General features: G+C 42.3%; 1 protein-coding gene and 1 non-coding gene across 13 annotated transcripts in view; both read right to left on the bottom strand.

Moving 5' to 3' along the window:
* Nucleotides 1-13,722, bottom strand: part of IFT81 (intraflagellar transport 81) — a 140,652-nt gene that overhangs the window by 76,989 nt on the left and 49,941 nt on the right. For 5 of the 12 annotated variants that reach the window (XR_011376676.1, XM_070043410.1, XM_070043409.1 and 2 more), the window contains exons 1-4: nucleotides 7,207-7,345; nucleotides 4,228-4,392; nucleotides 3,599-3,702; nucleotides 2,858-3,038 (exon numbers count right to left, since the gene is read on the bottom strand). Coding sequence is in view for 11 of the 12 variants with exons in the window: in XM_070043410.1 (XP_069899511.1) it covers nucleotides 2,858-3,038; nucleotides 3,599-3,702; nucleotides 4,228-4,371 (429 nt within the window). In the remaining variant the exon portion in view is untranslated. Of the gene's footprint in view, nucleotides 1-2,857; nucleotides 3,039-3,598; nucleotides 3,703-4,227; nucleotides 4,393-5,703; nucleotides 5,725-6,781; nucleotides 6,915-6,999; nucleotides 7,144-7,206; nucleotides 7,346-7,475; nucleotides 7,497-13,722 lie in introns of those variants that run through there. The other 7 variants (XM_030860290.3, XM_060283151.2, XM_030860291.3 and 4 more) reach the window with 5 other exon arrangements.
* Nucleotides 2,476-2,583, bottom strand: LOC115855550 (U6 spliceosomal RNA). The gene has a single exon (XR_004040487.2). It is a non-coding gene; the product is annotated as a U6 spliceosomal RNA (small nuclear RNA).

The following is a 13,722-nucleotide window of genomic DNA, read 5'->3' on the forward strand; positions in this document are numbered from 1 at the left end:
CAGAGCACAGGCTCCGGACGCGCAGGCTCAGCGGCCATGGCTCACGGGCCCAGCCGCTCCACGGCATGTAGGATCTTCCCGGACCGGGGCACGAACCCGTGTCCCCTGCATTGCCAGGCGGACTCTCAACCACTGCGCCACCAGGGAAGCCCACAATGTTCATTTTTTATTAGGCTCTCTGCTAAATGGCTAAATGTGTAAGTCATTTTATACATATACTTCAAACATGCTTCGAGGACAAACATGTCTTATTAATCCTTCCATTAATAATTAGCTGGGCGTGTTTAGTAAAAGCCTATTAATAACCTTCCTCCAGGGACGTCCCTGGTGGTGCAGTGTTTAAGAATCCGCCTGCCAGTGCAGGGGACACGGGTTTGAGCCCTGGTCCGGGAAGATCCCACGTGCCGCGGAGCAACTAAGCCTGTGCGCCACAACTACCGAGCCGGCGCTCTAGAGCCCGCGTGCCACAACTACTGAAGCCCACGTGCCTAGAGCCCGCGCTCCGCAACAAGAGAAGCCACCGCAACGAGAAGCCTGAGCCCCGCAACGAAGAGTTGCCCCCACTCGCCCCAACTAGAGAAAGCCTGCGCACAGCAACGAAGACCCAACACAGGCAAATAAATAAATAAATTTATTTAAAAAATAAAATAAAATAACCTTACTCCAGAGGAATTGGTTTCTATCAAATTTATTGATGTGCGGTCTTCCCTGGTGGCGCAGTGGTTGCGAGTCCGCCTGCCGATGCAGGGGACGCGGGTTCGTGCCCCGGTCCGGGAAGATCCCACATGCCACGGAGTGGCTGGGCCCGTGAGCCATGGCCGCTGAGCCTGCGCGTTCGGAGCCTGTGCTCCGCAACGGGAGAGGCCACAGCAGTGAGAGGCCCACGTACCACACACACACATAAAAAAATTTATTGATGTGGGAGGGTAGGGAGGATAAAATATTTCATATTTACAATAAATAAAATAAAATATAAAATAATAAAATAAAATATTTCATATTTACACCTCTCTATTTCTTACATTATGTAAAGCATTCAAAGGTAGGGGCTGCCGTGGTCTCATTCTGCTATACTTTTCTCAAGGCATCTACTGTAACATTTGACATAATTATTTGCATAAATCTTTCAACCCTAGAAATGTTGAGAGATCAATACTGACTCTATTTTGAGTGACTGCTATGGATGAAATATATTTCATATATATTTGGATGAAATATATTTCATCCAAAATACATGGATGAAAAAACATTTAGTTGATTGTTTCGATTAATACAAATTTTGAGCACATACCATATAGAAGCAACCCTACCAAACTCTGGAGGAAAACAAAGATGGATAAGACATGATATCTGTTTTCATAGATCTCATAATCTATTGGGAGAGACAGATTGACAGACTACTCACAACAAACTGGCACAAAACGGCCTACATACCTACTATAGAACAAAAGCACAAACACTAAACAGAGGCAAATTTTTTTCTTTTAAATCAAAGTTCTTTGAAATCTTAAGCCTAAATTCTTTCTTTCCATAGTCTTTGATCAGCAATGTGCTTTGAAATCCCAGGACCAGGAGCCAGACCAGCCAGAATCCTGAGTAGTCAAGAGTTTTAAGACCTTAAGGCCAGAACCCAGTATCACCCCAAAACTCTGGAGAGGAAAGTACACTGAAATTACAAATTTCTGGTCCTTTCTCTACCTTCTGCCTGACTGGAACATCCTTTGAGATCATAAGCTTGGCTTCTGTGTCTACACACAATCTTTGAAGGTGCTCACATGTACCAATTCGCCTGGCATACTGTCAATTTATACCTTTTGCTCCAGTGTAATTATGATAACCCCTTTCCTCTCTGATTTGGATGACAAATTATACAGTCACAGAACTGATCAACGAAGTATTCTGCAGTCCCAAGCCCAGGATCCTAACTACCCACAATTCTTTTTTTTTTTTTTTATTCAACCCACATTTATTTATTTATTTTTTAAACATTTTTATTGGAGTATAATTGCTTTAAATGTTGTGTTAGTTTCTGCTGTATAACCAAGTGAATCAGCTATACGTATACATATATCCCCATATCCCCTCCCTCTTGCGTCTCCCTCCCACCTTTCCTATCCCACCCCTCTAGGTGGTCACAAAGCACCGAGCTGATCTCCCTATGCTATGCAGCTGCTTCCCACTAGCTATCTATTTTACATTTGGTAGTGTATATATGTCCATGCCACTCTCTCACTTCGTCCCAGCTTACCCTTCCCCCTCCCCGTGTCCTCAAGTCCACTCTCTACGTCTGCATCTTTATTCCTGTCCTGCCCCTAGGTTCTTCATAACTTTTTTTTTTTTTTAGATTCCATATATATATGTTAGCATACGGTATTTGTTTTTCTCTTTCTGACTTACTTCACTCTGTATGACAGACTCTAGGTCCATCCACCTCACTACAAATCACTCAATTTCGTTTCTTTTTATGGCTGAGTATAAAATATGGAACACTTCATGAATTTGCGTGTCATCCTTGCACAGGGGCCATGCTAACCTTCTCTGAGTCATTCCAATTTTTAGTATATGTGCTGCCGGAGCGAGCACCACAATTCTTAAGTAATCAATTATTCTAAGATCCAAATTTCAGGGGTTTTTTTTCTATCCACATACTCTATCACCAAAAAGGTATTTGTGTGCAAAAGTCAATATTTTCATAAGTGATTACAGCTGAACATTAGCTGATAACTGTTTTACCTTTTGATGCCACTGGAAATACGGAGACAGCAAATAAACTAAAGTGAGATCAATATATATTTGAATGTGTGCACCTTGAAATCCACTACGGATAGCTTAAAAATACCATTTATATATTGTATACCTGTTTATTGGTATCAGCCACGGTTTCATCCTGAAGAAACTCACTTGGTACCTCAAGTTTTATTAAAAAACGAGCTAAATATGCTCTTTTCTTCAGTTCATTAGTCCTCTGAAGAAGCCAGTGGAGCACTGGGTAAATCACAGGTTTACTTCCAATCACCAGACCCTGACGAAAGTTACTCCTATAAAAAGAAAATAAACACACACACACACACACACACACACACACACAGAGGCTTATAAGTAAACCTTGAAAAGAGGTAACATTTGCTCAAAATCCAATTTACAATTTCCTGATTGCTTTCCATGATTATTTTAAAAAGATAAAACCAAGGCTAATCTAAAGTCAGTCTGCACATTAACAATAATCATAAAATTAGGCCTTTAATATATCACTGGAATACACAGGGAGGTTGTTTTGGAACCATTAACCGGTACAGTCAGCCTAAATACTTCACTTCATTGACTGGACAGGTTTAAGTCATTGTTTTTGTCTAGGATGGCAGATAAATGATAAAATGGAATCATGGATTTGCCTGACTTTTCTGATTAAGAGAAAGAACTGACTCACTTAAGACTCCTGCATGACAAAATAACATTAAGAATTCAAGATTATTTTGAAATTCAGTGATTTTCTGAGGCCACTGACTTAGAGAAAACAGGTATTGCCAGAAAGACTGACTGTGAAGGTTTGGATATTAAAGCACAGCTCTAAGAAAGCAACACTTGATCAGATTCTTACATGTCCGTGGCATTTCCTGGAGGTTTGTATTTAAGGATACCAAGAAGGCTCAACATCCTTTTGGCTGTCTGCTCTGGCATCTCCTCTCTGATATCAACAACTTGCTAACAAAGAAATTGAAAAAATGTTATTATTGTATATCTAACAAAGTACAATATTTAAACTCACCGACAAAATTGTTCTGCTAGAGCATAACAGTCACAATGGTCTCTTCAAAAACAGATTAAGTATGGAGGCCCCCAGATTCCAAGTGAGGGTACATACAAGTACAATCAGGATTCATATTAAGAAGGTCAAGCTTAAAAAAGTCTCAGTGGAAAAGACCAGTGTATGAGAGACATGAGCCAACTTGCAACACAATAAAACCTTTCGTAAAAGCATCTTCATTCCAGGACCAAATCTATTTATGTTTGGAAGTAGACAAATAATTTCTAAATAAGGTACAAGTAGATAATTTAGTTTTTGAGCTATTAAGAAACCTTAAAGATCATCTACTATCTACAGCTTTACAGGCATGGAAAATTAGGCCCAGAGAGGTTAAATAATTTGCCCTAGATGCACAGATATTTAATGGCAGAAACTGGCCTTCTTGCCACCCTTTTCATCACAGAGAAAAAGAAAACTCTTACCTTTGGGTCAATCTCAGCCAGAACATCACTGAGAACTTGTAATAGTTGCATTGGCTCCAGGGAATCAAATGTGATTAAGTTATAGTTCTTCCTAAAAGGCTCCTTATTGAGATTGTCCACGATGAATTTGATTTGATCACTCATAATTAGGTCTTATAATTTATACTAAAGAGTAAAAATACAGAAAAAAATTCCTCAATATTGGTAACAAAAGTTCTGTATTAACAAAATACAGTCAACAGAAAGTCAGTATTAAGTTCATAGGAAGTAGGCATGGGAAGTATTCTACATGGCATATAAAATGCTGTGAAGGGGTTATTTTGTTGAAAGAAAAAGAGTATGCAGACTTTCTTAGGAATGCTACAGTACATACTGTTAATATTTAATGACCTGTTTTTGTATATGCATCTGATAGCAATCATCTGAATTAACATTGAATTAATGTGGACAAATGAATACAAAATCCACCGACATTAACATTTCTCCCACTCAGCTTCACAATTTCTACCTAGAGGTAAAAACTTGTTAGCCTGTAAACATACTTCTAATATATATATTTTTTTAATTAGCAGCCCACATTAATCCAAATTACCAATTTCTCTGGAAAATCAGATCTGGCAACCCTGGACCCACTAGGTACATGGCCACAACCACCTGAAGCTGGGTAGAGGCTGCAAGCTTCAGCCTTGGGGGTGCACTCTTTGGTTTTGTTTTGGGTTTCCTCCACCAGGTACTCTTCACACATTGATGCATCAACTCTGCCACCCTTGAGTAATTAAGGCCTTCATTTCCTTTGCCTTCAATAGTTCCAGTCTCTGCCTCTCCCATTCCAAATCATTTTGTAGGCGTCTCATTGCCTACAAAATAAAGTCCAAACTTCTTGGATTTTGAGACCCTTTAAGATCTAGCTCAATTTACAGTTTCTCAATATTATTTCCAATTGTTACCTTACACCCTTCCAAACTTCAGCTGACTGAAATAAGCACTGCTCCCTAAATAGCTTTTCCATCTCTGCCTTCCGTTAATGCTGTGTTTTCTGCCTAGGACTGTTCTCCCTTCCCCCCCCCCCCCCCCCCCCCCCCCCCCCGGTCTCCAGAGGTGCAAATCCTAACCATGTTTCAAGCCCTGCCCTCCAAATCCAAGTTCCTCTAGGAGATCTTTCTCAAGCTATCCCCCAGTTCTGCATCAGAATAGCAGCATTTGCCCTCCAAGCTGACCACTTTATCTGCACTGCTCTCCTGGAGTTACTTTTCTGTTTTGTACTAGTTACTTACCGACAGTTTCTCTTCTCTACTAAACTGTAAATTCCATGAGGACATATCTGTGCCTAATTCTATCTCTGAATATCCACTGCATCTAAAACAGTGACTTCTTCCACTAGACTGAATTTGTTCACAGGCCCAAGGCCAGAAAATAAGCATAAGCCTAAATAGAGTGGCAGTGAGGAAGATCATAACTTTTAAAAAAATTGATTACCTGATTATTTAACTGCTGAAACAGTTTAACCAAGGCTATTAGTGTTTCTTGCACACAGATATCACTTGTTTAGTATGAGAAAAAGTGGTAGAAATTTGCAGACAGGCAATTTTTTAGAGTAGCTATTTTTAAAACTGAATTAAAAAATGAACTACTAAAAAAAGAAATAAAGAGGGCTTCCCTGGTGGCGCAGTGGTTGAGAGTCCGCCTGCCGATGCAGGGGACACGGGTTCGTGTCCACGAACACGGTCCAGGAGGATCCCACATGCCGCGGAGCGGCTGGGCCCGTGAACCGTGGCCGCTGGGGCTGCGCGTCCGGAGCCTGTGCTCCGCAATGGGGGAGGCCACGGCAGTGGGAGGCCCACGTACCGCAAAAATAAATAAATAAATAAATACACACATACATACATACATACATACTTCAGTGCTCCCTAATAGCTCCTAACCATGAAATGAAGAGATGCTATTTTATTTAAGACATTCATTGGAGCTGCATGCACCTTGCTCTGAAATAGTTTTTAAAGTGGGTGGGTGGAGCTAGATGCCTAACATTGAAATGTAAAAATATTATCATTTCCTCATAAGTATGATAAAATTATGAGTAAATGATTATTTTTGAAAAATAAGCCAAAAGATGGTACAAAAGATAACCAATGTGGTTTAAAATTTTGAAGTTTCCTCCATACTGTTTCCTTTAAGCTATAAAAGGAAAACTTTACATAAATGAAATAAAAATCCACACTGGAGATGCAAATTTTCCACTGTTGAAAGTATTTTAAGTATAAGTCCACGTCACAACCTTCACACACAGATATATTAATTTTTAACTCTTTAGAAATTATATACATGTAGAAATTACACATACACAAAACGTAACATATACACACAGATATATATTCTTTTTTCCCTTCCCAAAACCAGAATACTTGGACAAACAAGTAAAACGTTCCCAGGAGACAAAGATGTACTGAACAGGTAGGTTGTCTGTGCCCAGTGGGCTCTGCGCTCTAAAATTAGCAAAAGCAATCACTCTCCCTCTTCCAAAGGAAAGTCGCCACACTAATTCACAAGCACTCACCCACATAAGAACCCGAGAGGGTGGGGGAGAAGAACTGAAACCAGGACATGCGTTTATCTGGCACAACTCGGCACAGAAACGACGCTGCCCTGGTCCCAGGCTGGCACGCACGCTGGACCAGCAGCCTCCCAAGATTCCCCAAAATAGTATCTCCCCCACCCCCTCACGCCCCAGGGCTCGCGAGAGCGGACAGAGGACCCCACGTCAGATCCAGGCACCTCGCGAGGGCAGCTCTGGGCTCCCCTGCGGTTCATCCCGCGGGGGAGCCGCCCGGATCACTGCGAGGCACCACAGGGGCCGACCCCCGATGTTGGGGTTGAACTGCTGCTGCCCCTCCGTTCTCGAGGTGCTGCACTGGGAAAGGAAGGAGTTCTCTCCTACTTAGGGGTTTGGGGGAGCTTCCGACCGCGGCTTGGCGAAGTTACCTCAAATTCTCCTCACGAAACCACTTCCCCCCCCGGAGGCATCCGGGCTCTAGTGAGTTCCTAGAGACGAGCTCCTTGGCAACGGTTGCTAGGCCGTGGACACATCACTTCCGGGGGCGGGAGGGTCGGCGCGTTTCCGCGAGGCCCCGGGCGCGCGCTCTGTGGCCAAGGCCCTGGAGGCGAAAGGCGGAGGGAGGGGGGCCCACCTGCAAACTAGGTTCACAGGTTCTGAGCCACTGCGGACAGCTTAGAGAGTTGGGGGTTGTTACCGTGGCAATAAACTTTCCCAAGCGTCCTGCAGTTTGCAGTTTACGAAACACTCTCTTCGTTTTTCACCCATGTTAAATTCGTGTGCTCTTTCCTCCTTCCCTCCTTCCTGCTTTCCTTCCCTCCTTCCTTCACCAAACATCGGTGATGACATCTTTGAGGCAGGGCCAGTGGGATTTGGGTTGAGAAAGCATTTAGCCTGGGCTTCAAATTTAGATTTTTGACAGAAGTATCTCCAAATTAGGTTACACGTAGGAACAATTGTAGTCTCTTCTGTGAATTGTAGATTAACAGAAGGCACATTCATCATAGAGATGTCAGCTTCTTTGTCACATTATTGGGCCACATAGCCCGTACTGGGAATTAATTTTTTTCATCCAGAGTTTCTTTAATATTCTGAGAGCCTAAAAAAAAAAGGAAATGGCCTAAGGCTCTCTTTGGCTTCTGAGAGTCTATTTTTAGGCGCCTGCAGAAATGAATATAGTTCGTACATTTTCATGCGGTTCACGTTCTACGAGGTAGGCGTGGGGGGCGGAGATCTTCATGTCTAGATCACAGAGGAGGCCAGGAAGACTGGAGCCGAGAGAATCCCGGGACTGCACTAACTGGCTTCAGGGGAGAGTTTAATTGATGAATGGTATTTTGAACTGCCCCTATTAGGGTGGAAACCACTGTACCCCGTGATGTCAGCTGGCAATGGAGAAATGAGAAGAAAAAAAAATGAAATTCCTCACACCCTGAAAACTTAGTTGCCTGCTCAAACATCTTGGAAGAAACCAACTACAGATTTAGCATCAGACTTACAAAATAAAGCAAGACAAAACAAAAAAAATTCCATATTAGGCATCTCCTGTAGGCCCTGCTCTTTGCTGGCTGCTGGGGATGCAGTGGAAGGCAGGGAATTACCTGGCCCCTGTCCTCACGGAGCTGACAGTCTATGCAAGAAGAGAGACAATTGAACAGGCAACACCAATATAACTATGACAAATGCTATAAAGAAGGACCCAATGATGAGAGAGTCCAGATGAAGGGTCACAAGTTTATTTGGAGCTGAAGGGATTGTACTGTTAGGAGAGGTTCCATCGGACAATGTGACGTTTAAGGGTCAGTAAAAATTAGCCAAACAAGAAAGGGGAGAGTTTTTTGGGCAGAGGGAACAAAACATTCCAAGAAGGGTACATTGCTGGCTGCAGGGCGCTTGGAGAGAAACTAAGACAGGTCCCAGCTCACAGATGCTCAAGACTAGCTGGAGGAGGCAACACTTAAAACCTTGAAAAATTAAATAACTCTGAGAGAAACAATAAAAGGTGCAAACAAGGGATTATATAATTACTTGATCCTATTGGGTGTGTTAGGAGATTCTCCTGGCTCCCTGGATTTGGGTATTGGATTGCCATTGTATGGCCTCACGTGAGATTTCTTTTCCTCATCTCTAAAATGTGGCTATAATAATACGAGGATTACATGAGTCGATATGGGTTAAGCGATTAGAACAGTGCCCGATACTGGAAGAGCTAAGGACATTTTACCTTTTTTGTCCCCTTTTTTTTAAAAAAATGAGATGGTTAGATTTGCTCCTTCTATAGTCTAAAGATGTCAGCTATACAAAGGTAAGAGTGGCTTTTCTAGTAGTTTTTAGTTCCTCCTCTGCCTGTTGCTGCTATTACAGTTATAAGAACGTGTCAATTCAAGTAAGCAATGGAATCTACTCTTTGCACTCAAACTTGATTTTGTGCTTAATGTGATTGCTCTGGAACACAGGAAAGAATTGGAAGCCAGTCTGCATGCTTCCTGGGATCCATATACTGAGAAGCTTATATTCCAATCTGGAGCAAAGAAGAGAGACACTGAGCAGCCTTGCACATGTTGGGTCCCTGCCTATCTATCAGACCCACACACAGACCAAAGGAAGACTTGTAACCACTTGTAACCACCCCTTGATTCATTTAAGATAAAAAGATTCATTGAGGTATCCAAGAAGAGCTTACCAAGCAACAATTTCACAACAGTGGAGGCATTGCTGAGTACATCCCAAGCTTAGCCACACACACGAAGGCTTTTTTTTCCTTAGATGCTTTACTGAGTCTTCCTTGTAAACCCCCAAAGCTGCCTCTTGGCTGAACTATAGTTGACACTTTTAACAGGTGAAGGGAAGCCTCAGTCATGTGAGACAGCCTCTCTGAAAGATTCCCACTCCTACCCTGACTCTTTTTTTTAATAGCTTATTAAGATATAATCCACATACATACAATCCACCCATTTAAAATATACAATTCAGTTGCTTTTAGCATCTTTACAGAGTTGTGCAACCATTACCACTATCTAATCCAAGAACATTTCATTACCCCAAAAAGAAACCCCATTCCCTTTAGCCATCATCTCCCAGTTTGCTTAATGTGATTAAGCAAACCCACCACCACTTCTCAGCCCCTGGCAACCATTAATCTGCTTTCCTTCTTTATGGACTTGCCTTTTCTGGACATTTCATATAAATGGAATCATAAAATATGTGGCTCTTTGTGTCTGGCTTCTTTCACTTAGTTGTAATATTTTCAAGGTTCATCCAAGTTGTAGCACATATCAGTACTTCATTCCACTTTATGGTAGAATAATATTTCATTGTGTGGATTTTTGTTCATCCATTTATCTATTAATAGACATTTGGATTGTTTCCACCTTTGGGCTATAAAAAACAGTGCTGCTATGAACATTCATGTACATAACTCCACTGTCTCATGGATAAAGCACTTCCATTAGCTAAGTCAGGTAAGCAAGGTATGCACATCAGGGACATGGGTAAATGGAGGGGTGGCCTTTCTTGGATTTGTCTTTTCCTTTCAATTCTTGTTAATTTTGGCTTCTTGGGTGCTCATGGTTGCAGACTATGGGACCTAAGATATGGATTCTTTAGCAGTTTTTGGTTGTAAAATCAGACTGTTGTTGAAACATACTCTACCCTTGCTACCAAAGCACTAAAAGAAAATGCTGTTATTTGGTATTATCCTTTAAATGTTCACCAGCCACCAGTGGAGGAGAAGGTGGGGAGGAGTGCGGAGGAGATGAGAGAGAAACTGGAAGCTGCCCCTTCTAGCTCCCTTATTTAACCTTATAGATACTGCAAAGACCATCCACAGTTGTGAACCTCTGCTCTGGTTATTCAGAGGGGAAAAAAAAATCACTCCTGGTCAAGTGTTTTTTCAAGACTGAGTTTAGTACTAGATAAAAAAAATAAGGAGAATGGTCATTATTTCATGTAATTGTAAAGTCCAAGGAAATCACTACCTTCAGGTATGGTTTGATCCAGGAGCTCAGTGATGTCATCTTAACTTTCTTTCTCCCTCCATCTTCCTGTCTCTCGTCCCCACTTTTCTCTGAATGGGCTGTTAGGAGCAAGAGGCTTACATTCTTCAAGCATAGCATCCTCAATAAAAGTAGAATCTTTGCTTCAATAGTTCCAGCAATTTCCCAGTGCAAATTCTCATTGGTCTGAAATGTGTCAGATCATTCTTGAATCAATTGTTATGACTCTGCTGGACACAGTAATTGATTGGGTAAGGGTGGTTTCCCAAAAGAAAGGGCTGGATTTTCTTACCAGAGGTAGAGACACTGTGCAAACAAGAACAACAGATGTCCCGTTCAGGTGGTCAGGGAAGGTGGTTAAATCTCAAAAGTTGGGTAAGCAAAACCAGAAATGAGTCTGCTTATTGTGGAGAGTTTGTGTGTTAGTGCGAACCTTCTCCCTGATTTCCTTCCAACAAATTATCTTTCTTCAATGCAGACTCCCATCATGGGCCAAATGAGGTCTTGGGATAACAGCAGACCTTCCAAATCCCTGTAAAAATCTGAGGATGCCATGAACTTAATGTCTCCAGCCCCTTCTTATTTCAGAACTTTCAAACAAGAACTTTCCTGTGCAGAGTACAGGGAAGCCAAGCCAATTTTCTGTTTTTGGTATTAAATTTAGACCTTTCATCCTGACCATGAGATATTTCTGGATTCTGCATGAGTATTCAGCGAATGCCAGTGTTCAAGATGCTATCCCATCTGGGGCTACTCTGCACACTGCCCACTTTATCTCATTCTTTTAAAACTGGGAAAAATGACCCAGACATAGGAACAAATTCAGAAGTAGGTTATTCCGTTATCCATTAATTGTCATTTAATGCCTTTGCCATCTAGGTTATTTGGAGATGAAAGAAATTAAATTTAAACCGAAACCTGAATTGAGCTTTGCAGAGACCCTAAATTGTCTCTGCTCTGGCAATTTAATCTTGTGGGTATGTTTAGCAGCAGAATCTGCTTTCCTAAAATGTTAAAAGGTAAATAATATGTGAAAAGTTAAACTGCATGGATGGGATTCCAGAGGTCTTATTAAATGTGTGCCTGGTACTACATTTTTGTCAAATGGTTTTTTAAAATGGATTTTGTGAGATTAATGGGTAATGTAGAGGAGCCAAAATAATATGCAATTCATATTAGTTCTTTGGTTATAATTATGGGCTGAAAAATAGAATGCACCTAACATTCTTACTGTGCTCAAATAATAATTATAGCATCACTTATTGAGCGCTTACTGTATGTCAGGGACTTTGTTAAATACTTCACGTATGTGTCAGAATTTATTAAAATGTTAATTTATGTGTGTACTCCTTCTGTTTCCCCTCCTCTTGAAGCAATTTGCATTGCCTTGAGTTTTACAGGCTGAAATTAGAAACAGTACTTATGCCTTTTGTAAAGGTCTGAAGTCTTTAGAGGAGCTTATACTGGTTGTCCTCAAGGGGGGAGTGGAGAGGAAAGTTCCTATTAGAGTAAGAAGAGAGTAGAGAGATGCTAAGAAGATTGGGAAAGGATCACAGGTGGTAAGTTTGGGGCAGCTCTTGAGGAGGCCACACCATCAGTCCGGTGGCTTCCAGTGTGGCCCAAGCTTTCCTTGTCCCAGGTCTGACATGGAAGCATCAATGCCATTGGACCTAAAAGGACCAGGCAGCCTGGGATGATGGGTGGGTGACCAAGCAAGCACCACGATGGGCCATCAGCAGAAGACTGCAAGTGATTCTCTGAGGCCTTGTCACTGCAAAAGAACCCAGAGACTTGCAGCCCCCAGGAAGTGTGTGAGGGAGAGATGCTCAGTAATGACAGGATGGGGGCTCAGAGTTGGATTTCAGTTGATTATAAAATAATATACTTCCTCTAGCAAATCTGAGTTGTGAACTAAAATGAGTGACCTCTGCATCAGTCAGCTTCCTGGCAGGATAAAGATGGCACATTCTGGACAACTGATGAGAGCTTAATAAAGGACTATGTATAAAGGTGTGGGCGGGGTTTAGGGAAACCAGCAAGGGTCCAGCAACAAAGGCAGCTATTGCATCCCTAAACCTGAAGCAGCCAGAGAAGGGAACAGGCACCAGAAGCCCAACACAGCAGCTGTATGGAAAAGGTTACCCAACAGGAGCCTTTAGATACAGCCAGTCTTGAACTCACTCTCCTTCCACTCTCTGATCTCCTGCCTGGCCTTCCCTTCGCTAAACCCAACAGGGAACCAAAGGAGCAGGCAATCCCTTGAAGACCATCCATGCAGACTGGCCTCCCAAGGGAGAAAATGGCAGAGTGGGGATCTGGAGGGGCAGATGGACTGAATTATAAATTGAATTATACAGTCAAAATGATGGGCAGGAAGGCCCTGTGAGGCCACCCAAGCCACCGCCGCATCTCTAAGCTTCCCTGGTTCTCCAGCTGAAGATCTAGGCATCGGTGGAGTTAGGTCTAATTCTATTTCTGCACACTGCCCACACCCACGTCATCTCATTTAATCTTCACAATAGGTCTGCAAGGACAGTATTGCTTTTTCCATTTTGTAATTAAGGAAACTGAGTCCTGGAGAGTTAATAGAGGGCCCAAGGTCACATAGCCAGCAGCTGGCTGAGCCAAGATTCACACACAGGTCTCCCTGATCCCAAAGCTATTTACACCAACCCACTAAACTGTCTCAAAACTGGCTCAGCGGAGTCTGGAAGAAGGATCATAAATCAGGCCGCTGAGGCAAAGTGATTTTCTGTGTGAGGCAGAGGGATTTTCTATGTGTGAGGGCCAGGGTTAACATGCTATCTGGCTTTCTCTGCCTACAAGGGCTTTGCCAAGGAAACTCTTTTCTTTCCCAGGTAGGGCTAGTGGTTTGAAATCCAAGCGCTTACCCTGGAATCAAAGAGGGAGAAGATGGAGAGAAAACACTTGGCTGATGATGGGAAAAAA

The sequence above is a fragment of the Globicephala melas genome, chromosome 13, assembly GCF_963455315.2.
Source record: "Globicephala melas chromosome 13, mGloMel1.2, whole genome shotgun sequence".
NCBI classification, from domain to species: Eukaryota; Metazoa; Chordata; class Mammalia; order Artiodactyla; family Delphinidae; genus Globicephala; species Globicephala melas.